The sequence below is a fragment of the Rhinichthys klamathensis genome, unplaced genomic scaffold (genome assembly GCF_029890125.1).
Source record: "Rhinichthys klamathensis goyatoka isolate OS25496 unplaced genomic scaffold, OSU_Roscu_1.1 h1tg000223l_1, whole genome shotgun sequence".
NCBI classification, from domain to species: Eukaryota; Metazoa; Chordata; class Actinopteri; order Cypriniformes; family Leuciscidae; genus Rhinichthys; species Rhinichthys klamathensis.
The window spans coordinates 1,800,088-1,825,881 of NW_026606747.1; the positions used below are offsets into that span (position 1 = coordinate 1,800,088).

The following is a 25,794-nucleotide window of genomic DNA, read 5'->3' on the forward strand; positions in this document are numbered from 1 at the left end:
TTATATAAACAGAGGGGTGGTGCCAAAATCAAATGTGCACTATGGATGTTGATGTTTTTGGCAAGATGAAATACCACAAATACTTTTCTCTTTTTTTTTTTTCTGAAGACCAATCACAACAGCCTGGGGCTGGCTGACCAATCACAGCTGACTGGGCTTTTAGGAAGGCAGGTCTTAAAGAAACCAAAACCAGCATTTACACAGAATGTGAAAATAGGTGCTGCAACAAAGTAAATTTTAGGGAAAAAAGTGGCTTTTCGATATTGAAAAAAACTTGTTCAGCCTTGCCTAGGGTTTCCAAAAAGTGATTGTGTTATTGAAGAATTTGTAACACTTTACAATACCTTTGCACTAATATGCATTAATTCATGCTTAACTAATGCACTGATAATCACGTTAATGTATGAAGAACTAAATGAAGAACTAAACCATTAATTTAACCATTAATTAATGGTTACTGCATCAGTAACTAATAAAGAGTCTATATGATTAATAGATTAAGAAATATATGAATTGCTGTTAATTAAAAGTGCAATAGGTCATCTGGGAAATGCTAACTTTAGCCTGCTAGCATTGAAAGCATATGAAATCACCCTCCCATCAAATCGCCGTCCAAAGCAATCCTCCTCCAAAACACAGAAGTGCACAGACCAGAAGCGAGTCGACCAGAGATAACGTTATTGGATTACATCATGTGTCATTCACTGGTGAGAAAACTTTACAGTACATTGAGTAGCAGTACTACAATAACGAATGCAAACAACTTTTTAAAAACCTAATTAGATGAAGCAAATGTTCGGTTGTGTCGCTACCAAAAACTTGTCAGTGTGTAATAATATTACTTGCATGACAGGGTTTCCACAATGATAGTCTGCTTGGCTCCGATGAAGATATACAGTACAGATCGTAGATCCTTTTCCCAGTGCCACTTGTCGGTTCAGAAGGAAAGTTAGGTTGTTGCTGTTTGCCTGCCATTCTCGCTCTTTCTGCACAGCGTACAAAACGCGCTGATGACAAATGATATCTGCGTGAACAGCCAGCGCAGTGGAATGCAAACACACGTTGACTGACGGAACACATGCTGTCATTTCATTCGGACCGAATGAAATGATTAGGGATGCACCGAATCCAGGATTCGGATTCGGATTCGGCCGAATATTGGGCTTTTTAACGGGGTTCGGTTTCTGCCGAACCTCAGAATTTTTTTCCACCGAACCGAACCCTAGGCTTGCACAACGCGCGCTACGTCGAAGTCACCGATCAGTGAATGACATCAAAGTACCGCGTGAACGAATAGAGAGCAGACGGCTCCTTATGCTTTTGAATTGCTCTCGCGGTACTTTGATGTCATAAACTGATCTGTCTGTGCAGCGCCGGTTCAAGTCGAACAAGCCTGTAGTGTAACGCGTTGTGTCAGGAAGAAAAATAGGGATAGCTCACAGCTAAAGTTATTGCAGAGGCCAGACAGACTCACGGAGGCGATTGGCATCTCACAACTCGCACTTTATTCCACAATCGAACTTGTGTAACTGTCTGTCACACGTTCTACCGACCACATCGTTACTTAACAAAATAAGGTAAAAATGAGCATCAAACAGAAATAACCCGCATACATGGGCATATCATGTGTTCGAGGCGCACGGCACATACAATACGGACTGCAGACAGTTTAACAGGGAGCGCGCAGTTCTTAAAGGGGCCACACCTTATTTCCACTCGTCGTTACAGTAGGTGGACCGTTCGAATGCAGTAGGCTGTGAGAAAGTGAAAATGGAACTCGTGAGCAGAAAAACTGTTGTTTGGCAGTACTTTCAGTCAAAAGAAGGCAATTCAAGTCGAGCTACATGTTCAATTTGCAATGCCTATTTGTCTCATGGTGGCAAGGACTCTAAACAATAGGCTACACAACATCGCCGCTGTTCAAATGCATAATGTTGCTTATTATTTTTATTTTTTTACAGTTATAAAAGTAAAAGTAGTGTTTATTATTTACAGTAATAAAATAAAATGAAAAATCCAATTTGTTTACTTCATTAATGTGTTTACTGTGTTAATGGACTGAGGATGAGGGTAGGATTCGGTATTCGGTTTTGGATTCGGCAGAATCTTAACCAGTGGATTCGGTATTCGGCCGAACCCCACAAATCTGGATTCGGTGCATCCCTAGAAATGATTGAACGTACATTTTATGGTCCTACGCCTTCCACAGACGATATATATTTATAAATGCTATCAGGATATGAGGAGACTTTCAACCAGCATAACAAAACTTTTTTTGTAGACAATCACCTATTGCACCTTTTAAAAGTGTCATCATGTATTAATTCCTTAATAACATATAGTATATTAACTAATAGTGTCAATGAATGTGTTAATTACTACAATTGATCAAAGCTACATACTTCAACTTACAGTTGTCTGCTTTAATTAATTATTAGCTAATGATTTGCAAAGGTATCATTATGTTATGACTACTTGTTTAGGCACATGACTATTAACTAATTGTTAAGTAATATGTCATAATAGTTTTTACATCCACATTAAGTCATGGATTTCAATTTCCAACTATCTGCAACCGGGATTCCACTGTGCCAGATAAACTGTCGCATCCAGTACCTTGTTGTTTATGGCAGAGGAATATGTCTGTAACGATGCGGCAAGGACGAAGCAGAGAGAGAATCCAAATGCAAGCACTCTTTTAATAAAGTAAACAGGTCATACAAAGGAACGCGGAACTCAGGACAGGAACATGGAGAATGCTACAAGCAACATCAACAAACCACAACCGACAAACAACAACTGAAACACAGAGGTATAAATACACAAGCAGACAAGCTTAACAAGATAACAAGGGGGCGTGGTTAATCCGAGACACCTGGGGAGACTAATAAACAAGACAAGGAACACCTGTGGACAAAAAGCAAACAAATAACAAAATGACACGACACATGGCAGGATCACATGACAAACAGGGAATCACGTGACAGACAAAACCCACACCGTGACAATGTCAGGTTAAGCTTGAGGTCTAGGATTCAAAGGCAGAACACTGAGAACATGTGGCTGGGCACTGCTATTTCGTAACACTGTGTCTAGACCAGAAAAAGACAACTGAAGCCATTATAGTCAGTGACACTACTAGGGTTGGGTACCGAAACTCGGTGCCAATAGGGAACCGGTTCCGACGTAAACGGTAGTAACCAGACCGAATAAGAACGAAAATTTCGGTGCCTGATTTCGGTGCCTAACTTCATTAGGCGCACACGCACACACACACACACACACACACACACACACACACACACACACACACACACACACACACACACACACACACACACACACACACACAAGGTCTCTCGCTCTCTCCCTCTCCGCCGTGCGTGTGTGCTGCACAGTTTGGAGCACAGTTTCTTCTGTCTCGCATGCGCGCTCTTTCTCGCAAGGTTTGGCTGCATTTCACGTGTGAAATTACGTGTCAGAACCTCTGGGTGTGCCGATAGTCTGAATCCCATATAGAATCAAGCCAATCCGCATCGACGCACTTACGTCGTCATATTATGTTGGCGCGCGCGCGCCATCTGCTCCTCTGATTTCTCTGCCGAAAAAGGAAGCTGGTCGGCAGCGCGAGGAGCTTGGCAGCGTCCCGTTCCCTATTGAGAGATATGTTACACCAGTAACCAGAGATGTTCTCTTCATAGGTTCACTCAACGCTGCGTAGCTAAGAAGCAGTGGATTTGTAGGCTGCTGTATCACGTGCCGTTTGAACTGACGCGCTACAGCGATCTGTCACATTTCAAAGAGCCAAAACGTTATTTATTGTGTGAATCTCGTAAAAATATTGACAGAATCTGACAGCTGTGGATTTGTTCCATATCAAAAGTAACATTCTCTGTCTTGTCTGTCGGTGTCAGTGTCCTCTTTGTCCGCGATTTTTCTGTGTGAAAAGGGTCATTTGCGTGAGTTTCACGGCCAATGCGTGAGAGTTGGCAGCTCTGCCTGCTAGTAATCTCTATTAATCTCCAGTATTATTACATTGTTTGATACAATATTGTTTCATTTGATATTATGTAAATATGTTTTTTTATTTTATATTGGTTTTATTATTACCATATGTTACTTGTATTTATATTGTTTAAAGATTTAAGTTAATATTGTGTCCAGTTTGGCCCTGTAAATTAAAGGGTACTATTTTTTGTGTGCGGTTTCATTTTCTTAAGTACCGATTTAAGAACCGTTTAAGCACCGGAACCGTTTAAAAAATACCGAGTAGGTACTGGAATCGGATAAACCCAAACGATACCCAACCCTAGACACTACACTACAGGCGCGACGCTACATGGCAAAAACAAAAAAACAGACAGTAAACTGATGCCATATTCTATTTCTGACGTTCATATTCTAATTCCCCCGTCCCCCCTGTTCCAACGTCTATGCCTGTATTGTAGTGTTACTAAGAATTTTATTGACAAAGTTTAGAATTTGGTGCGGGCGGCCAACATGGGTTAAGGTATTTTCGAAGTTCTTTAAGGGTGCATAAAATGTATAATAGTCAGTCAAAATGAAATTAAACAGAGGTTGTTCAGTTAAATAGAAATGAAATAGAATGTAAATCCTGATTGTCAAATGTTAGTTCTTGCACTGTATTTAAAGGCTTTTTAAATGTAAATGTTTCCCCATGTCAATTCTGGTTGTCTTTTATGATTGAATTAAACACTTAGGGTAAACATGAGGAAATGGCTAGCAGTTTGAGCACCATTTTCTCTAGTACATTAGATATTGTTGCACCAATTAGATCAAAAAAGGTTAGAGAGAAAACTAAAGCACCATGGTACAATAGTACTACACATGTTATCAAGAGAGAAACTTGTAACTTAGAGCGTAAATGGAAGCAAACTAATTTAGAGGTCTTTAGAATCGCATGGAAAGACAGTATGTCACGTTATAAAAAGGCTGCAGCCAGGGCAGAGCATCTCCGCAAACTAATAGAAAATAACCAAAATAATCCAAGGTTTTTATTTAACACCGTGGCTAGACTAACAAATGAACAGACATCACCAGAGCAAAATATTCCGTTACAGTATAGTTGTAATGATTTTATGAATTACTTCAATGAGAAAATAGAAAGCATCCGAAACACAATTGTAAATGTACAATCCTCTATGGTGTCTTATGATTCAGCCTCAATTATCGCCCCTCAAGAACAACTACACCGCTTTACAACTATAGGCAAGGGTGTAACTTTGGGTTGAGAAGTGGGGGGGGACACAAAACGGGGGAAAATGTTTTCGATTTGAATCCCATTTCCTCCATTTCTATAGATTTAGGGACTATGGTGATTTCTTTGTGAATGTGACAGACTGCTACATTGTTAATGCGAATCTGTAACATTGTGCTTCTCAGCCAGGTCTTCAACCTCCTCAGAGCACTGAAGCTCCTCTCTGCTTCCGCAGAGGCAGTAGGAACAACCATAAGTAGTCGAATAAGTGCTTCAAATTGGTTAAAGTCCACGGACTTCAGGCAACTGATTCCTCAGAATAGTAGCGGCCTCTGAAGTGGTTGTGTATGAGTATTGGAGCTTAAACATATTCAGCAGCTTTCAGTGACATTTCATTTAATTCAGAATACTGGTCCACCACAGCAGTGTCTACATACCCAGTTAGAAGGGCTTCCTCCAGCTTCGTCAGTGTTTTCAGACTTCCCTGATCAAACCTCTCCTTCAGCTGGATGTCCACAGTATCCAGCACCTTGAAGAAATCAGCTCTGTAGTGTTCTTCTGGTGTTGTAGGTGTGTGTGCAGTAGTGACATTACCAATGAAGCGTTTAGGTGGACGGCGGATGTGGGGCATGGTTATGGGCTCAATATTTAGCTTGGTAATCATCTCTGTTGCGTGGCTGTATATCTCCTGGAACTTCTCCTCAGTTCTCTTTGCCCTCAGGGTGGTCCTTACACAATCTGCTGCAGAGAGCATACCAGACACTGTTTCTGTTCGCTTCTGCAGTGTGCAATTAAGGCACTCCAACTCTTGGATTACTTCAGTGGCCATCATGAGCCCTAAAACTGTGGTACCTTTTCCAAACCTCTCCAGCAGCCCTCTTGCTGTCACACCAGTGTTTGAGGCATCTGTTTGGGCCATGTCCTCTAAGCTGAGTAGCACGGACTCGTACTGACGTAGCACAGACCAGATTGCTGGAGTCCTGGTTGTCCATCTTGTTTGACACAAGGGTTGCAGGTTGTTAACTGTCCCAGATGCTGCAGCTGCAATATTCACAAATTTTGTTTTGTATTTGCCTGACATTTTGTACAGACAGCCAAGCTTGTGGACCCAATCCAGGGCATCAGATGTCAGTGATGACGCTGTACAAGCAGCCTGGGTGACCAGATTTGCACAGTGGGCGCCACAGTGTACATACAAAGCCAGTGGCTGCATCTCCCTTATCCTGGCCTGTGCTCCCTTTCTGTTGCCTGACATGTTCGCTGCTCCATCATATGTTTGTCCACGCAGACCAGACAGCAGAAGATTCTAGCGCAACAACACATCTGTGGCAACTTTTGCTAGGTTTTCCCCAGTAGTGCATGAGACTTCGTAAAAACCCAAGAAGACCTCGTGAGGGACCAAATCATGGTCTACATACCTGACACATATGGTTTCCTGTTCAGTTCCTTCAATGTCCTGTGTTCCATCAATAATAATGGTATATTTGAGGAGCGGCAGCATGTGAATTGAGCTAATGATTTCCCTAATTATGCTGTTTGCAAATAGATTTAAAAATTCATTCTGGATTTTGGGGGATGTGTAATCATGTTTTCTTGTTGACATCCATTTCTCTAAGCCAGGGTCATCTTCACATCTTACTTTCAGTAACTGGTTTAAGTTACCCTCTTCAGCTTAATGGCCCCTAAGAGCAGCTCCCTGGCGTGCCAAGAGCTGTACAGAGCCCGCAATTTTCATGAGACACCATCTTGATTCCTGTTGCTGTGCAGCTTTGGCTGAAATCGGTCATTCACTGTCCAGGCAAAAAATAGGATTTTCTTTTGTTTTAAATATAATTTATTCTCTCATCAGTGTTCAGTCAGTTTTTACATATTTAAATCTTAAATTTGATCAATAAATTAAATTAGAATAATGAGACACTATGGCTGTTACCAATCAAATTGAATAATTTACACTGAAAAAAATACAACTGCATTAAATAATGTTATGAGATTGTTTTAAATATGTAAATATGAAATATTGGAAAGAATGATACTTTTAAACAAGAAACTAAATCACCAGTAGGAGGCGGCAGGCGACCGTCTTAATTAGGGAGTCATTTATTTTAGTTTGAACTATTTTCGATGCTGAAATAAAGAAAAACAGTCAATATAGCATATAAAATGTAAGTGACTTAATATTAATTTCTTGTTTATTTAACTGTCATGAAATTTCTGTAACATTTTCAATTGTGATGGTATTCCACACTCTTGGTCGTGTGATGTTGCTTAACTGTATTATAAAAACTCGACATGAATTTTTACCGCTGTATGTTCACTGAGTTTCTGTGTGTGAGCTGCGCTCATTTGTTTTCATTTCTCCTCATGAGGCGAGATCCTAAACAGCACAACCTTACCGTCAGACAGTCAGCGGCTGTTTGCGGATTGGTTGGCAGTCCGAATGTCGGCAGATATTTTGTAAAAATTAACCATTTTAAATGAACAAATATTGTAAGTGAACAACAATAGCTCAAGTTTAGAAAAACATTTATTATTAAGACTTTAAAAAATATTTCTGCATCTGAGTATAATGAGTTGAGTATAACAGTAAACTAGCAGCCAGAGTCTGCTTGTCATACATTGCTGACAGAAAACGCTGCGGTTTAAAGTGGAGTCGTTTTCATGGTACACAGAATGTTCTAGGGCTAGGCAACAATAAATGTTTAGCTAACAGTCTGAAGTTAACGTTACCTAGCAACAGTGTATGTTAACGTTAGCTCAGTCAATGTTAGTATCAACAGGTGTAGACAAAAAAAAATTTGATTACCCTGACCTGAGCTAATTTACTGAATCGACCAACTCACATCTCCTTTCTTTTTTTTCATCCATGAAGATATTAAAGTCACTTGTTGCTGGCGTTTCATGACTGACTGCGATACCGGCTTGCTCAGTAGAACTTTCAGTGCGCCGAGTGTGCACTAGACGTTCCTGCCTGTATGCGGACGTGCGCATTGACAGAGACAGGCATCCTGTCTGTGTTCTGCTCGGTCCTGCTCCTCCGTGGCGATTGGTGCGCGGTTAAAAAATCATAACAAACGAATTTGAAAGTGGGGGGGACACGGACGGGATTTTGAAAAGTGGGGGGGACATGTCCCCCCTGTCCCCATAGGAAATTACGCCCGTGACTATAGGACAGGAAGAGCTAAATATACTTATCATTGTATCTAAACCAACAACATGTTTATTAGATCCAATACCCACTAAACTACTGAAAGAAGTGTTACCTGTAGTGGAAGAGCCTCTTCTCAATATTATTAACTCGTCTTTATTTTTAGGTCATGTTCCAAAAATATTCAAGCTGGCAGTAATAAAACCTCTTATTAAGAAACCGCAATTAGATCCAAATAACCTAGCAAATTACAGACCCATTTCAAATCTTCCATTTATGTCTAAAATACTAGAAAAAACTGTGTCCGCTCAATTGTGCTCTTTCTTGCAAGAAAATGAGATATATGAAAAATTTCAGTCAGGATTCAGACCGCACCATAGCACAGAAACTGTGCTAGTTAAAATTACAAATGATTTACTTTTAGCTTCTGATCAAGGCTGTATCTCAATACTAGTTCTACTCGATCTTAGCGCTGCGTTCGACACAATAGATCATACAATACTCTTGGATCGACTACAAAACTACACTGGTGTTCAGGGACAGGCATTAAGCTGGTTTAGATCGTACTTATCGGACCGTTACCATTTTGTCTGTTTAAATGGGGAAAAAAACGAAGATAACGTCAGTAGACTATGGAGTGCCGCAAGGATCGGTGTTAGGCCCTCTGCTATTCTCAATATATATGCTGCCACTTGGTAATATTATAAGAAAACATGGAATTAATTTCCACTGTTATGCTGATGACACTCAATTATATATTTCATCACGACCAGATGAAAACACTATCTCATCTAAATTGACAGAGTGTCTTAAAGATATAAAATGCTGGATGACGTGTAATTTCCTGCTACTAAATTCAGATAAAACGGAGGTATTACTTATTGGTCCAAAAAACTACCCACAAAACCTCTTACAATACAACTTTAATATAGAAGGATGTCCTGTTACTTTATCCACTACAGTAAAAGAGCTGGGTGTTATACTAGACCGCAACTTGTCTTTCGAAAATCATATTTCATATGTTACAAGAACAGCCTTTTTCCACTTTAGAAACATTGCTAAGCTACGTAACATGCTATCTGTTTCTGATGCAGAAAAGTTAGTTCATGCATTTGTCACCGGTGCAGGCCGGGGCGGACTCGTATGACCAGCCGCCCCTGACTCCAGACACCACCGCGAGGAGCCGACACCACGGGCACGCAACAGAGGGTCACAGAAACAGAGGTAGTTTCAAAGGAGTAACAATCTTTATTAAAGCTCCAGTCGGCAAGTCTGGCAGATTGAGTGGATTAAGGAAAATTTTGAATGTTTACAACTCTCATGCCCCTCCCCCACTATCAACGGATACCCTCCCACCGTGACCGAGTTCATGCTCGTCAGTGCGTGTGCACCAGATTTTCAGTGAACGCGCCCGTCTCATCAGCATCCATCAATGCCATGGAGTATTTGGAGGTATGCTGTCCTGGCTAATCTACTGATAGATTGCAATTGCTAACGTCATTTATACTCTAAATGAGCTTACTTGATTTTCCGCCATCACTCGTTACTGCGCGAACTTCCGCGAACTTCAGGCGTGTGCATGTGATTGTAACGTGCGCGAGGGGTGGCATGTCGTGTCGTGTGCCCGATCGTTGATTGACAGTCAGATCTCACACCCCCCTACGCTGATTGGACATGATGAACCGGGAGCTGTGGATTTTTGCAAAACAAATAACACGCTCCAGGTGGAGTTAGAAGCTCGGGTTTTTTTCTAAAACCACTTTATTTATGTTGTTCTGTCAGATTATAGTGTCGATTTCACTGAATATGATCAAAAAAATTTTGCCGACGGCAGCTTTAAGCACTGTATTTATGGAAGTAAGAAAAGGAAGGCCGGAGCAGCTTGGCAGATCGAGGGCTCCTTCCCCGGGATGTTACACACTCCACGGCCCCGAAGGTAGATAGACAGGTAAGCACTCTTCTTCCAGCGATAGCTGCACACCTTAGACTCTGAAGGAAGATAGTCAGATGAACACTCCTCTTCCAGCGATAGCCGCACAATTCGGGGCTCAGAAGGTAAGTAGACAGGTAAACACTCCTTTTCCAGCGATAGCTGCACACTTCGGGGCTCAGAAGATAAGTAGACAGGTAAGGATTCTTCACAGTACAAAGTACTTTCGTCGGTGCACAGTAATGAGACGGTGGTCTAAAAGCTTAGATGCTGCATACTTCCAAACTCAGACAGTGAGTAGAAAGGTAAGGATTCTTCACAGTACAAAGTACTTTCCAGCTCAGCTGTATCACTCTGGCTTCTGATGGAGAGCAGATATAATAACAACTTTCCACAAACGTGTAAGCATGGGTTGGGGCCACTTCTCAGCAAAAGCACACCACACTCGTGTTCACCTCAAATCCACAGCAATGAATCAATGTGTATAAATAGGGCAAAAGCACTGCATTTCACTCACACGATAGGGCTGATCAAAGGCTTCAATCCATTCGTTACACTCTCGTGGGAGATATTTACTCTTCAGTTCCTCCTCAGCACACGCTGAAACACATAGCTTCTCCAACAGTTGGATTTACATTCACTGCATCCTCTTTGAGCTTTTCAAATGTTCATGAGAGGGAATCAATTCACTTATCTTTCCCTCTCCCTCCACAGCGCCAGTCCAAACGATAAGTCAGTCCAGCAGATTTCCACAGACGGACTCTGATCCAGCAGGCTTCAATGGGCGACCTCCACACCCAGACAACTTCCCCGAGTAAACTTGTGCCCAACACTGTTCCGAGTAAAACCAGTTTCCCTCCCCCGTCCTTTTTTCCTAACTTCTCTGAATGGCCCTTTTTATCTTTGGTTTGTCAAACAGAAAGCCTGTGAGCGCCACTCCTCTCTCTCCCGCACCTGCAGTGCATTAGCGCTAATCAGGTCTGGCAATATTTTCGGTAACACCCGGAACCGGAGTGGGAGGTGTCGCACACAATTGCTTCCCTCTAGGAACTCGGCGCTCGGGAGAAGGTTCCGCTCACCGAGCGTTTTTGTCACCCGTGACATCCCCCCTTGCCAATCGGTTCTAGTCCCTAGAACCGGGATCTCTACCTCCACTCGCCATACCTCACAGGTGGTTGTCCTCGGGTGTCCCGCTGCGATCGTCGAGGCGGCGAGGGTGGTGCAATTACGGCATCCACCTCGGGGTCTCTCGGGACCACAGCCCACCCTATCATGGGCATCTCTCGGACCAGCGGCACACTTGGGGCCTCGGCCGCCGGCTGCGGGTAGTTCGGACATGGTCGGAGCAAATTTCGGTGCAACACCCGTATTGGTCCTGGTTTTCCCTCGGGTCGTACTGAGTAAACTGGGGCCTCTGGCCCTTGCCGTCGCTCTACCACATACGGGATCGACTCCCAACGGTCGCTGAGCTTCCCCTTCCCTGGGCGCCGGTTGTCTGTCACCAGCACTCGCTCTCCGGGTAGCAACGGGGCCTCCCGGGCAGTCCGGTCGTATAGTCACTTGTTTGTGGCTGCTGCTGTGCTCAGGGTGCCCCCATAAAGATCGGCATGACTGTGGACGAGCCGCTGGTGCCTCTTCGTCCGCCATCGCGTACCTGTGGCCGCTACAACTCACGGTGTGAATCCTGCCGACTACGCCACTTTGTGTCACCGGTGCAGGCCGGGGCGGACTCGTATGACCAGCCGCCCCTGACTCCAGACACCACCGCGAGGAGCCGACACCACGGGCACGCAACAGAGGGACACAGAAACAGAGGTAGTTTCAAAGGAGTAACAATCTTTATTAAGCACTGTATTTATGGAAGTAAGAAAAGGATGGCAACGGTTGCTGGGCCTTCTCCCCGGAGCAGCTTGGCAGATCGAGGGCTCCTTCCCCGGGATGTTACACACTCCATGGCCCCGAAGGTAGATAGACAGGTAAGCACTCTTCTTCCAGCGATAGCTGCACACCTTAGACTCTGAAGGAAGATAGTCAGATGAACACTCCTCTTCCAGCGATAGCCGCACAATTCGGGGCTCAGAAGGTAAGTAGACAGGTAAACACTCCTTTTCCAGCGATAGCTGCACACTTCGGGGCTCAGAAGATAAGTAGACAGGTAAGGATTCTTCACAGTACAAAGTACTTACATCGGTGCACAGTAATGAGACGGTGGTCTAAAAGCTTACTTCATCAGCGATGCTGCATACTTCCAAACTCAGACAGTGAGTAGAAAGGTAAGGATTCTTCACAGTACAAAGTACTTTCCAGCTCAGCTGTATCACTCTGGCTTCTGATGGAGAGCAGATATAATAACAACTTTCCACAAACGTGTAAGCATGGGTTGGGGCCACTTCTCAGCAAAAGCACACCACACTCGTGTTCAAATCCACAGCAATGAATCAATGTGTATAAATAGGGCAAAAGCACTGCAATTCACTCACACGATAGGGCTGATCAAAGGCTTCAATCCATTCGTTACACTCTCGTGGGAGATATTTACTCTTCAGTTCCTCCTCAGCACACGCTGAAACACATAGCTTCTCCAACAGTTGGATTTACATTCACTGCATCCTCTTTGAGCTTTTCAAATGTTCATGAGAGGGAATCAATTCACTTATCTTTCCCTCTCCCTCCACAGCGCCGGTCCAAACGATAAGTCAGTCCAGCAGATTTCCACAGACGGACTCTGATCCAGCAGGCTTCAATGGGCGACCTCCACACCCAGACAACTTCCCCGAGTAAACTTGTGCCCAACACTGTTCCGAGTAAAACCAGTTTCCCTCCCCCGTCCTTTTTTTCCTAACTTCTCTGAAAGGCCCTTTTTATCTTTGGTTTGTCAAACAGGAAGCCTGTGAGCGCCACTCCTCTCTCTCCCGCACCTGCAGTGCATTAGCGCCAATCAGGTCTGGCAATATTTTCGGTAACACCCGGAACCGGAGTGGGAGGTGTCGCACACAATTGCTTCCCTCTAGGAACTCGGCGCTCGGGAGAAGGTTCCGCTCACCGAGCGTTTTTGTCACCCGTGACACATTCATGACCTCGAGACTAGATTACTGTAATGCTTTATTAGCCAGTTGTCCGGCATCCTCAATAAACAAGCTACAGTTAGTGCAAAATGCTGCTGCTAGAGTTCTTACTAGGTCAAGAAAATATGATCATATAACACCAATTTTATCATCTCTACACTGGTTACCTATCAAGTTCCGTATCAATTACAAAGTACTACTACTGACCTATAAAGCCCTAAATGGTTTAAGCTCCTGTGTATTTAATGGACCTTCTATCGCCCTACAATCCATCGCGTTCTTTAAGATCACTAAATTCGAGGCTTCTGGTCATTCCTAGGATATCTAAGTCCACTAAAGGAGGGAGGGCGTTCTCACATTTAGCTCCTAAACTCTGGAATAGCCTTCCTGATATTGTTCGAGGCTCAGACTCGCTGTCCCAGTTTAAAACTAGATTAAAAACGCATCTCTTTTGCCAAGCATTCACATAATGCTTACCTTTTTATACCACTGTTGAATCAGATCAAATGCATTTAATATTATAAAACTTGAAGAGTCTGCAGGTTATTTGTATAGGTTGCATAGTATTTACAGTCATTACGTTCCTGTGTATATTGCGTGAATGACGGGTGGTTGGGCAAATACTGTGTTTTGCGGTAGGTGGTATGCCATACGGAACCGTTGCCACTGAAACTGCATTAACGCACCAGTGGGGCTCGACAGCCTTAGTCAAACGGGTTGGCGCGTATGGCTCGGTTGCGGAGAGATTGTGAGATTGTGGTTAGGTCTCAGCAGCAGGAGGGATGTAGAGGTCAGTAAGCTGGGCTGAGTTGAGTGGGGGACGGAGGGGGGTGACTCTGGGACGCCAGAGTCACTGTCTTCAAGTTTTTAACATCTACTCTCGTGTTATGGAAATCATTATGAACAGCAGCTATGCTAATTATTTCCCTTTTGCTTTTCTGCTGTTAGCTTGGGACGCGAGTCCCAAAGAAAATGGCGTTCGTCAGCTCCAGTTTGTATCCAGCCTCTTACGGAGACTTCAGATGCCCCAACACCTGCGATGAGACGACTCAATGCCTGTGAAGAGACGACTCAACACCGGAGATATGTTATGCCCTAAATTATTACATGATTAACTAAATGTATTTTATCCATGTACATTTCTGAAATGCACTTTCTGTAAAGCTGCTTTGAAACAATATGTATTGTGAAAAGCGCTATACAAATAAATTTGAATTGAATTGAATTGAACAAACCTTGTGACAGCAGATGTCTTCTCTGTCTCCTCTCTGACTTCTAGCCAATCAAACAAGCAAGGAGAGGGTCCCTCAATAGCCAGAGATGACACTTGGATCTGCACCAGGAAAGGAGGAGACACCCTGATCACCCATACACAGTGAGAATCAGGAGGATACAAGTCTGGGTGATTTGGAGAACTGAGAGTCCCCCCAGAATCCGTCAACACGCCACCACATTCTGTAAAAACAGATAAAAAGCTCATTCATATTGAAAAGAAAGTTGAAAAGGGTATTCATATGAAATGTATGCATTTGATTGTGTATGCTCTATATGTTTACATACAGTCACGCATGGGCCCTAGAGTATTTGGACTGGACACTTAAGTCACATTTAAAATGTCTGACTGATAGATACAAAATAGCAAACCAAAGGGCATCTGCAACAGAATGCTACTAGAGCTTTTTTAAAATTAACTTTACTTATCTTAGCTTTATTATTATTATTATTTTATCCATTAGTATTAACTAAGTGGACATAGGGGACATATCATGAAAATCTGACTTTTTCCTTGTTTAAGTGCTATAATCGGGTCCCCGGTGCATCTTCCAACCCAGAAAACCTGAAAAGTGACAACCCAGTAACTTTCTTTTGGTGAGCCTTTCTCTGCAATCATGTCAAAAAATAGGCCGATCAGATTTCGCTCCCCTTCTGACGTAGGAAGAGGATCTTATTATAATATTACCGCCACTTAATCTGCATGTTTACACCCACAACGCCACCATTTGGTTTTTACAACGCAGTGGCAAAAGTTCGAGCAAAGCATGCAAACTGTTCTGTCGTTGACCACAGATGAGCACTGAACACTATTTGACCAAAACATGTCACAGTTGTCTTATAAAGACCTCAGGGAACTGTCTCAACTTGTGTAAAAGTTAAACATGACGGTACATGCAAGTCGATGAGATTAATCAATGTAACTCCACAACTACATAAATATATCCACGGGGAAATTATATAAAAATTAAAATAAAAAGGGGAAATTTGACAAGCTATAAAAAAAGATCTGGGGGGATTTTTGAGCTGAAATTTCACAGACACATTCTGGGGATACCATAGATTTATAATACATCTTGTGAAAAGGGGCATAATATGTCACCTTTAAGGCCTTGGATTTTAGTAAGGGAACCCAGGCTGTCTGTGGGAATTTTCCCATTCATTTAAGTTGCCATCGTCATCATATGCACTCCGAAGTCCGCGTGCTCGAAAAGGACGCCAGATCCTGCTTATTCGGATGGTGAGTGGTACTCTTTCCGAAATCGCATATAAAGTAGCCAAAATCAGCATAAATTAACATAGGCTCTGTGTGGTAGCCTATAGGGGTGCCAGTGCACTACTGGGTGGTCCACCAAGTGCTTTTGGGGTCCGCCAACTACCTGCTCTTCACCATAGTCCTCCTCAGTGCCACGGAGGGCCTATTTCGACCCCTAACTACCTTTTCTCTCCTTCATCGCCACGAAGTGCCTGTGGGGTCCCCTAACCACCCAAACTTCACCATAGTCTTCCTCGTGGTCCACGAAGTGCCTGTTTCGACCCCTAAACGCCTGTCCTCTTCTTCATTGCTACGGAGTGCCTATGGGGTCCCCTAACCACCTGAACTTCACCACAGTCTTCCTCAGTGCCACGGGGAGCCTTTTTCGACCCCTAACCACCTGTCCTCTTCTTCATTGCCACGGAGTGCCTGGGGGGTCCCCTAACCACCTGAACTTCACCACAGTCTTCCTCAGTACCACGAGGAGCCTTTTTTGACCCCTAACAACCTATCCTCTTCTTCATTGCCACGGAGTGCCTGGGGGGTCCCCTGACCACCCGAACTTCACCATGGTCTTAGTCTCAGGCCACGTGCTCCTCGAAGGGTGGACAGAGAGGTCCGATCGGCCTGAAACTGACGTATGCGTCCCGTCACGGGCCCCTGGGACGGGTTCTAGAGTTCCGCGTCCCTCTGACCTTTTTTCGCGCTAATTGGCCACCAACAGCCCCATGGAACAAGTTGCACGTGGGCCGTCAAACAAACGGGGGCCAAAAGGGGTCGAAAGGTCGCAGCGGCCCCAAACTCGGCACGGCGGTAGTCCGGGGGCCCCCGGTTCTAGATCCTGGATTTGGTGGTTCTAGATCGGTTCTAAGTGTGGGTTCCAGCAAAGCGGCTTGTTGGAAAGGCCCGATCGGCCCGAAACTGACACACGCGTCTCGTCACGGGCCCCGGGGACGGGTTCTAAAGTTCCGCGTCCCTCGGACCTTTTTTCGCGCTAATTGGCCACCAACAGCCCCATGGAACAAGTTGCACGTGGGAAGTCACATAAACAGGGGCCAAAAGGGGTCGAAAGGTCGCAGCGGCCCCAAACTCGACACGGTGGTAGTCCGGGGGCCCCCGGTTCTAGATCCCGGGTCGCCGGGTTCTAGATCGGTTCCGAGTGTGTTTTCAGTTTGACCCTTCGAGAGGGAATGTCAGTCTATGAGCTCACTATGAGTGCAAGATGCTTTTGAGAGAAACTTGAACAAGTGTGGAAAAAAAATGAGCCCTGAGTTCTAGAGACCCGTCCTCCTGATATGTCGTTCGGGGGCCCGAGGGGGCCCGGCACGCAGTGTTTGGGGCCCGTTGGACCCCCGGGGGCCGAACAGGGGCCACTGACACTTGCAACTTATCCCATTCATTTTCACAGGTGTTTCGTGGAACGTGTGACAGAAAGGTCCGATCGACCCGAAACTGACTTATGTGTCCCCTCACGGGCCCCTGGGACGGGTTCTAGAGTTCCGTGTCCCTCTGACCTTTTTTCGCGCTAATTGGCCACCAACAGCCCCATGGAACAAGTTGCACGTGGGCCGTCAAACAAAGGGGGGCCAAAAGGGGTCGAAAGGTCGCAGGGGCCCCAAACTCGGCACGGCGGTAGTCCGGGGGCCCCCGGTTCTAGATCACGGGTCGCGCGGTTCTAGATCGGTTCTAGGTATGTGTTTCGGCCAAACGGTTTGAAGGAAACGCCCGATTGTCCCGAAACTGACGTATGCGTCCCGCCACGGGCCCCGGGGACGGGTTCTAGAGTTCCGCGTCCGAAACAGCTCGTTTGCCCGAAAAAAGACCCCCTTGACCGGGAAGCGCCTGTGAAGTTTGCATTGAACAAGTTGCACGTGGGCGGGCGGAAATGCAGGGGTCGAAAGGTCGCACCGCCTCCAAATTCCCTGCCCTGGTAGTCGAGGGGCCCCCGGTTCTAGATCCCGGGTCGCAGGGTTCTAGATCGGTTCCAAGTGTGTGTTTTTGCAGTGCAAAAATCTCCTCACTTTGGTTCACTCTGACTGCATGTATGTCTATGTGTGAGAGAGGGCGGCCATTAATCGGACCATGTGCTCGCTGAAGGGTGGACAGAAAGGTCCGATCGGCCCGAAACTGACGTATGCGTCCCGTCACGGGCCCCTGGGACGGGCCCTAGAGTTCCGCGTCCCTCTGACCTTTTTTGGCGCTAATTGGCCACCAACAGCCCCATGGAACAAGTTGCACGTGGGCCGTCAAACAAACGGGGGCCAAAAGGGGTCGAAAGGTCGCAGCGGCCCCAAACTCGGCACGGCGGTAGTCCGGGGGCCCCCGGTTCTAGATAATGGATTTGGTGGTTCTAGATCGGTTCTAAGTATGGGTTTCAGCAAAACGGCTTGTTGGAAAGGCCCGATCGGCCCGAAACTGATACATGCGTCTCGTCACGGGCCCCGGGGACGGGTTCTAGAGTTCCGCGTCCCTCTGACTTTTTTTCGCGCTAATTGGCCACCAACAGCCCCATGGAACAAGTTGCACGTGGGCCGTCAAACAAACGGGGGCCAAAAGGGGTCGAAAGGTCGCAGCGGCCCCAAACTCGACACGGTGGTAGTCCGGGGGCCCCCGGTTCTAGATCCCGGGTCGCCGGGTTCTAGATCGGTTCCGAGTGTGTTTTCAGTTTGACCCTTCGAGAGGGAATGTCAGTCTATGAGCTCACTATGAGTGCAAGATGCTTTTGAGAGAAACTTGAACAAGGGAGGGAAAAAAATGAGCCCTGAGTTCTGGAGACCCGTCCCCCTGATATGTCGTTCGGGGGCCCGAGGGGGCCCGGCACGCAGCGTTTGGGGCCCGTGGGACCTCGGGGGGCCGAACAGGGGCCACTGACACTTGCAACTTATCCCATTCATTTTCACAGGTGTTTCGTGGAACGTGTGACAGAAAGGTCCGATCGACCCGAAACTGACTTATGTGTCCCCTCACGGGCCCCTGGGACGGGTTCTAGAGTTCCGTGTCCCTCTGACCTTTTTTCGCGCTAATTGGCCACCAACAGCCCCATGGAACAAGTTGCACGTGGGCCGTCAAACAAAGGGGGGCCAAAAGGGGTCGAAAGGTCGCAGGGGCCCCAAATTCGGCACGGCGCTAGTCCGGGGGCCCCCGGTTCTAGATCACGGGTCGCGCGGTTCTAGATCGGTTCTAGGTATGTGTTTCGGCCAAACGGTTTGAAGGAAACGCCCGATTGTCCCGAAACTGACGTATGCGTCCCGCCACGGGCCCCGGGGACGGGTTCTAGAGTTCCGCGTCCCTCGGACTTTTTTTCGCGCTAATTGGCCACGAACAGCCCCATGGAACAAGTTGCACGTGGGCCGTCAAACAAACGGGGGCCAAAAGGGGTCGAAAGGTCGCAGCGGCCCCAAACTCGACACGGTGGTAGTCCGGGGGCCCCCGGTTCTAGATCCCGGGTCGCCGGGTTCTAGATCGGTTCCGAGTGTGTTTTCAGTTTGACCCTTCGAGAGGGAATGTCAGTCTATGAGCTCACTATGAGTGCAAGATGCTTTTGAGAGAAACTTGAACAAGTGTGGAAAAAAAATGAGCCCTGAGTTCTAGAGACCCGTCCTCCTGATATGTCGTTCGGGGGCCCGAGGGGGCCCGGCACGCAGTGTTTGGGGCCCGTTGGACCCCCGGGGGCCGAACAGGGGCCACTGACACTTGCAACTTATCCCATTCATTTTCACAGGTGTTTCGTGGAACGTGTGACAGAAAGGTCCGATCGACCCGAAACTGACTTATGTGTCCCCTCACGGGCCCCTGGGACGGGTTCTAGAGTTCCGTGTCCCTCTGACCTTTTTTCGCGCTAATTGGCCACCAACAGCCCCATGGAACAAGTTGCACGTGGGCCGTCAAACAAAGGGGGGCCAAAAGGGGTCGAAAGGTCGCAGGGGCCCCAAATTCGGCACGGCGCTAGTCCGGGGGCCCCCGGTTCTAGATCACGGGTCGCGCAGTTCTAGATCGGTTCTAGGTATGTGTTTCGGCCAAACGGTTTGAAGGAAACGCCCGATTGTCCCGAAACTGACGTATGCGTCCCACCACGGGCCCCGGGGACGGGTTCTAGAGTTCCGTGTCCAAAACAGCTCGTTTGCCCGAAAAAAGACCCCCTTGACCGGGAAGCGCCTGTGAAGTTTGCATTGAACAAGTTGCACGTGGGCGGGCGGAAATGCAGGGGTCGAAAGGTCGCACCGCCTCCAAATTCCCCGCCCTGGTAGTCGAGGGGCCCCCGGTTCTAGATCCCGGGTCGCAGGGTTCTAGATCGGTTCCAAGTGTGTGTTTTTGCAGTGCAAAAATCTCCTCACTTTGGTTCACTCTGACTGCATGTATGTCTATGTGTGAGAGAGGGCGGCCATTAATCGGACCATGTGCTCGCCGAAGGGTGGACAGAAAGGTCCGATCGGCCCGAAACTGACGTATGCGTCCCGTCACGGGCCCCTGGGACGGGCCCTAGAGTTCCGCGTCCCTCTGACCTTTTTTGGCGCTAATTGGCCACCAACAGCCCCATGGAACAAGTTGCACGTGGGCCGTCAAACAAAGGGGGGCCAAAAGGGGTCGAAAGGTCGCAGCGGCCCCAAACTCGGCACGGCGGTAGTCCGGGGGCCCCCGGTTCTAGATCCTGGATTTGGTGGTTCTAGATCGGTTCTAAGTGTGGGTTCCAGCAAAGCGGCTTGTTGGAAAGGCCCGATCGGCCCGAAACTGACACACGCGTCTCGTCACGGGCCCCGGGGACGGGTTCTAAAGTTCCGTGTCCCTCTGACTTTTTTTCACGCTAATTGGCCACCAACAGCCCCATGGAACAAGTCGCACGTGGGACGTCAAACAAACAGCCGCTCAAGGGGGTCAAAAGGTCGCAGGACCTCGAGATTCGCCACGGACGACCGCCACGGGCCCCCGAATCGGGCCCCAGAGTTTCGTGGCTCTAGATGCTTCCTGAGCCTAATAGGCCCTCTGATTCTAACTGCTGAATTGACCCTAGCAGACATGTGCTCCTATAGAGATCAATGTGAGACAGAGAGGTGCATAAAAAATAGCTAAAAATAAACTTGGCGCGTCTCGACCTCGCCCGCTCGGTATGTCGCAGAGGGCCACGTGACGCAACTTTTTGACGAGTTTGGGGCCCCTCGGACCCCCGGGGGCCGCACGGGAGCCACTGACACGTGCAACTTATCCCATTCATTTTCATAGGCGTTTGGTGAACCTTCCACCTGTAACTTATTTGACAGGGCCCCTTTGTGCACTCCGTGGACATGTCATTTTATGGCTAATATTGCATAATTATGAACTGTAAAGTACCCCAACATGTTGGATTGTCTTCCCTGTGCACTGTACTGGCTGTTTAGAGAAATAAAACATGTATAATTATGAAATATGACCTATTAATGCATTGACCACGGAGTGCATTAAGGGGCCCTGTCAAACAAGTTACAAGTGGAACCTGACACCTGTAACTTATTTGACAGGGCCCCTTTGTGCACTCCGTGGACATGTCATTTTATGGCTAATATTGCATAATTATAAACTGTAAAGTACCCCAACATGTTGGATTGTCTTCCCTGTGCACTGTACTGGCTGTTTAGAGAAATAAAACATGTATAATTATGAAATATGACCTATTAATGCATTGACCACGGAGTGCATTAAGGGGCCCTGTCAAACAAGTTACAAGTGGAACCTGACACCTGTAACTTATTTGACAGGGCCCCTTTGTGCACTCCGTGGACATGTCGTTTTAAGGCTAATAATGCATAATTATGAACTGTAAAGTACCCCAACGTGTTTGAATGTCTTTCCTGTGCACTTTACTGGATATTGTAAGTAATAATATATTTATATTTACGAAATATGACCTATTAATGCATTGACCACGGAGTGCATTAAGGGGCCCTGTCAAACAAGTTACAAGTGGAACCTGACACCTGTAACTTATTCGACAGGGCCCCTTTGTGCACTCCGTGGACATGCCCATTTAAGGCTAATAATGCATAATTGTGAACTCTAAAGTACCCCAACGTGTTGGATTGTATTCCCTGTGCACTGTACTCTATTTTTAAGTAATAAAAACATTAAAAATCACGAATTATGACCTATTAATGCATTGACCACGGAGTGCACAAAGGGGCCCTGTCAAATAAGTTACAGTTGGTATGTTTTTTTATATTTTGAGGTCATGGTTGATAAAAATGAATAAAATTGATTAAATATCAATTTTAGGTTCATCTGTGGGCCCCCCTGAGCGATTTGCAGCCTTCAGAACCCAGAAATTCCACTGTCCATGAACAGCCTGAATTTTTGAATGGTATAAGTTGCAGGTGGAACGTCCAGATCTCAGCCTCTGGACAGAATTGGGAGCTGAAACCTGCACTCCTGCCCTTGTCTGGACGTGCCCCGACAGTGCTGTGCATTTCAGGGAGTTTGGAGAAACTTGAAAATCTGACTGAAAAATTCTCCAAGGGATACATACCCCTTTGAGATTTTTTGGGTCGAATTTTCAAGTTTCTCCAATCTCTTTGAAATTCACACCATGGACAGGGCGTGCCCAGATGAGCACAGGAGTGCAGGTTTCATCTCCAAATTCTGTCCAGAGGCTGAGATCTGGACGTTCCACCTGCAACTTATACCATTCAAAAATTCAGGCTGTTCATGGACAGTGGAATTTCTGGGTTCTGAAGGCTGCTAATTGCTCAGGGGGGCCCAAAGATGAACCTAAAATTGATATTTAATCAATTTTATTCATTTTTATCAACCATGACCTCAAAATATAAAAAAACATACCAACTGTAACTTATTTGACAGGGCCCCTTTGTGCACTCCGTGGACATGTCGTTTTAAGGCTTATAATGCATAATTATGAACTGTAAAGTACCCCAACATGTTGGATTGTCTTCCCTGTGCACTGTACTGGCTGTTTAGAGTAATAAAACATTTATAATTACGAAACATGACCTATTAATGCATTGACCACGGAGTGCACAAAGGGGCCCTGTCGAATAAGTTACAGGTGGGCAAAGTAAGGGCCCACCTGTGACTTGTTCGACAGGGCCCCTTTGTGCACTCCGTGGACATGTCCATTTAAGTCTAATAATGCATAATTGTGAACTGTAAAGTACCCCAACATGTTGGATTGTCTTCCCTGTGCACTGTACTGGCTGTTTAGAGTAATAAAACATGTATAATTATGAAATATGACCTATTAATGCATTGACCACGGAGTGCACAAAGGGACCCTGTCAAATCAGTTACAGGTGGGCCGTTACTTTGCCCACCTTCAACTTATTTGACAGAGGCCCTATAGGACAGTGGTTTTATGTGGTCAAACCTACTGTACACAACTCAGGGGACACACCACAACACACTCATGTACATTACAGCCAATAATTGTGCATAGTGTTAGACATTTTCAGCCGGTGAATCCCTGTAAGGAATTGGGGATTTCCGCATATGTGCTGAAGGCCAGTGTGTAACTTATCAAGCTACAGGTGGGATGCCGAATTTGACCGGATGTATCTCGGGAGCTAAGGGGCCCTGTCAAACAAGTTACAAGTGGGACCTGACACCTGTAACTTATTTGACAGGGCCCCTTTGTTTACTCCGTGGACATGCCCATTTAAGGCTAATAATGCATAATTGTGAACTCTAAAGTACCCCAATGTGTTGGATTGTATTCCCTGTGCACTGTACTCTATTTTTAAGTAATAAAAAACATTAAAAATCACGAATTATGACCTATTAATGCATTGACCACGGAGTGCACAAAGGGGCCCTGTCAAATAAGTTACAGTTGGTATGTTTTTTTATATTTTGAGGTCATGGTTGATAAAAATGAATAAAATTGATTAAATATCAATTTTAGGTTCATCTGTGGGCCCCCCTGAGCGATTTGCAGCCTTCAGAACCCAGAAATTCCACTGTCCATGAACAGCCTGAATTTTTGAATGGTATAAGTTGCAGGTGGAACGTCCAGATCTCAGCCTCTGGACAGAATTGGGAGCTGAAACCTGCACTCCTGCCCTTGTCTGGACGTGCCCCGACAGTGCTGTGCATTTCAGGGAGTTTGGAGAAACTTGAAAATCTGACTGAAAAATTCTCCAAGGGATACATACCCCTTTGAGATTTTTTGGGTCGAATTTTCAAGTTTCTCCAATCTCTTTGAAATTCACACCAGGGACAGGGCGTGCCCAGATGAGCACAGGAGTGCAGGTTTCATCTCCAAATTCTGTCCAGAGGCTGAGATCTGGACGTTCCACCTGCAACTTATACCATTCAAAAATTCAGGCTGTTCATGGACAGTGGGATTTCTGGGTTCTGAAGGCTGCTAATTGCTCAGGGGGGCCCAAAGATGAACCTAAAATTGATATTTAATCAATTTTATTCATTTTTATCAACCATGACCTCAAAATATAAAAAAACATACCAACTGTAACTTATTTGACAGGGCCCCTTTGTGCACTCCGTGGACATGTCGTTTTAAGGCTTATAATGCATAATTATGAACTGTAAAGTACCCCAACATGTTGGATTGTCTTCCCTGTGCACTGTACTGGCTTTTTAGAGTAATAAAACATTTATAATTACGAAACATGACCTATTAATGCATTGACCACGGAGTGCACAAAGGGGCCCTGTCGAATAAGTTACAGGTGGGCAAAGTAAGGGCCCACCTGTAACTTGTTCGACAGGGCCCCTTTGTGCACTCCGTGGACATGTCCATTTAAGTCTAATAATGCATAATTGTGAACTGTAAAGTACCCCAACATGTTGGATTGTCTTCCCTGTGCACTGTACTGGCTGTTTAGAGTAATAAAACATGTATAATTATGAAATATGACCTTTTAATGCATTGACCACGGAGTGCACAAAGGGGCCCTGTCGAATAAGTTACAGGTGGGCAAAGTAAGGGCCCACCTGTGACTTGTTCGACAGGGCCCCTTTGTGCACTCCGTGGACATGTCCATTTAAGTCTAATAATGCATAATTGTGAACTGTAAAGTACCCCAACATGTTGGATTGTCTTCCCTGTGCACTGTACTGGCTGTTTAGAGTAATAAAACATGTATAATTATGAAATATGACCTATTAATGCATTGACCACGGAGTGCACAAAGGGACCCTGTCAAATCAGTTACAGGTGGGCCCTTACTTTGCCCACCTTCAACTTATTTGACAGAGGCCCTATAGGACAGTGGTTTTATGTGGTCAAACCTACTGTACACAACTCAGGGGACACACCACAACACACTCATGTACATTACAGCCAATAATTGTGCATAGTGTTAGACATTTTCAGCTGGTGAATCCCTGTAAGGAATTGGGGATTTCAGCATATGTGCTGAAGGCCAGTGTGTAACTTATCAAGCTACAGGTGGGATGCCGAATTTGACCGGATGTATCTCGGGAGCTAAGCCGACTTGGGGCTCCATACTCTGGCCCGGAGTTTGGAGCTCCAACTCGGCTTGGTTCCCGAGATACACCCGGTGGTGGTGGTGGTGGACGAACAGGCCGTTCGTTGTCACACAGGTGGTCAGGGGGACGAATGAGCTGTTCGTGTCAGTGGGTGGGGCCCCGGGCCGTCTCTTAGATTGCCCGTTGGCCAACAGGCCGTTCGCTGTCACACAGGAGGTCAGGGGGACGAATGAGCTGTTCGTGTCAGTGGGCGGGGCCCCGGGCCGTCTCTTAGATTGCCCGTTGGCCAACAGGCCGTTCGCTGTCACACAGGAGGTCAGGGGGACGAATGAGCTGTTCGTGTCAGTGGGCGGGGCCCCGGGCCGTCTCTTAGATTGCCCGTGGGCGAACAGGCCGTTCGCTGTCACACAGGCGGTCAGGGGGACGAATAGGCTGTTTGTGTCAGTGGGCGGGGCCCCGGGCCGTCTCTTAGATTGC

General features: G+C 46.2%; 1 protein-coding gene across 1 annotated transcript in view; it reads right to left on the minus strand.

The window, feature by feature from the left end:
• Positions 1 to 25,794, minus strand: part of mfrp (membrane frizzled-related protein) — a 118,573-nt gene that overhangs the window by 53,640 nt on the left and 39,139 nt on the right. The window contains exon 3 of the mRNA XM_056264626.1: positions 14,594 to 14,813. Coding sequence (XP_056120601.1) covers positions 14,594 to 14,813 — 220 coding nt within the window. The remainder of the gene's footprint in view (positions 1 to 14,593; positions 14,814 to 25,794) is intronic.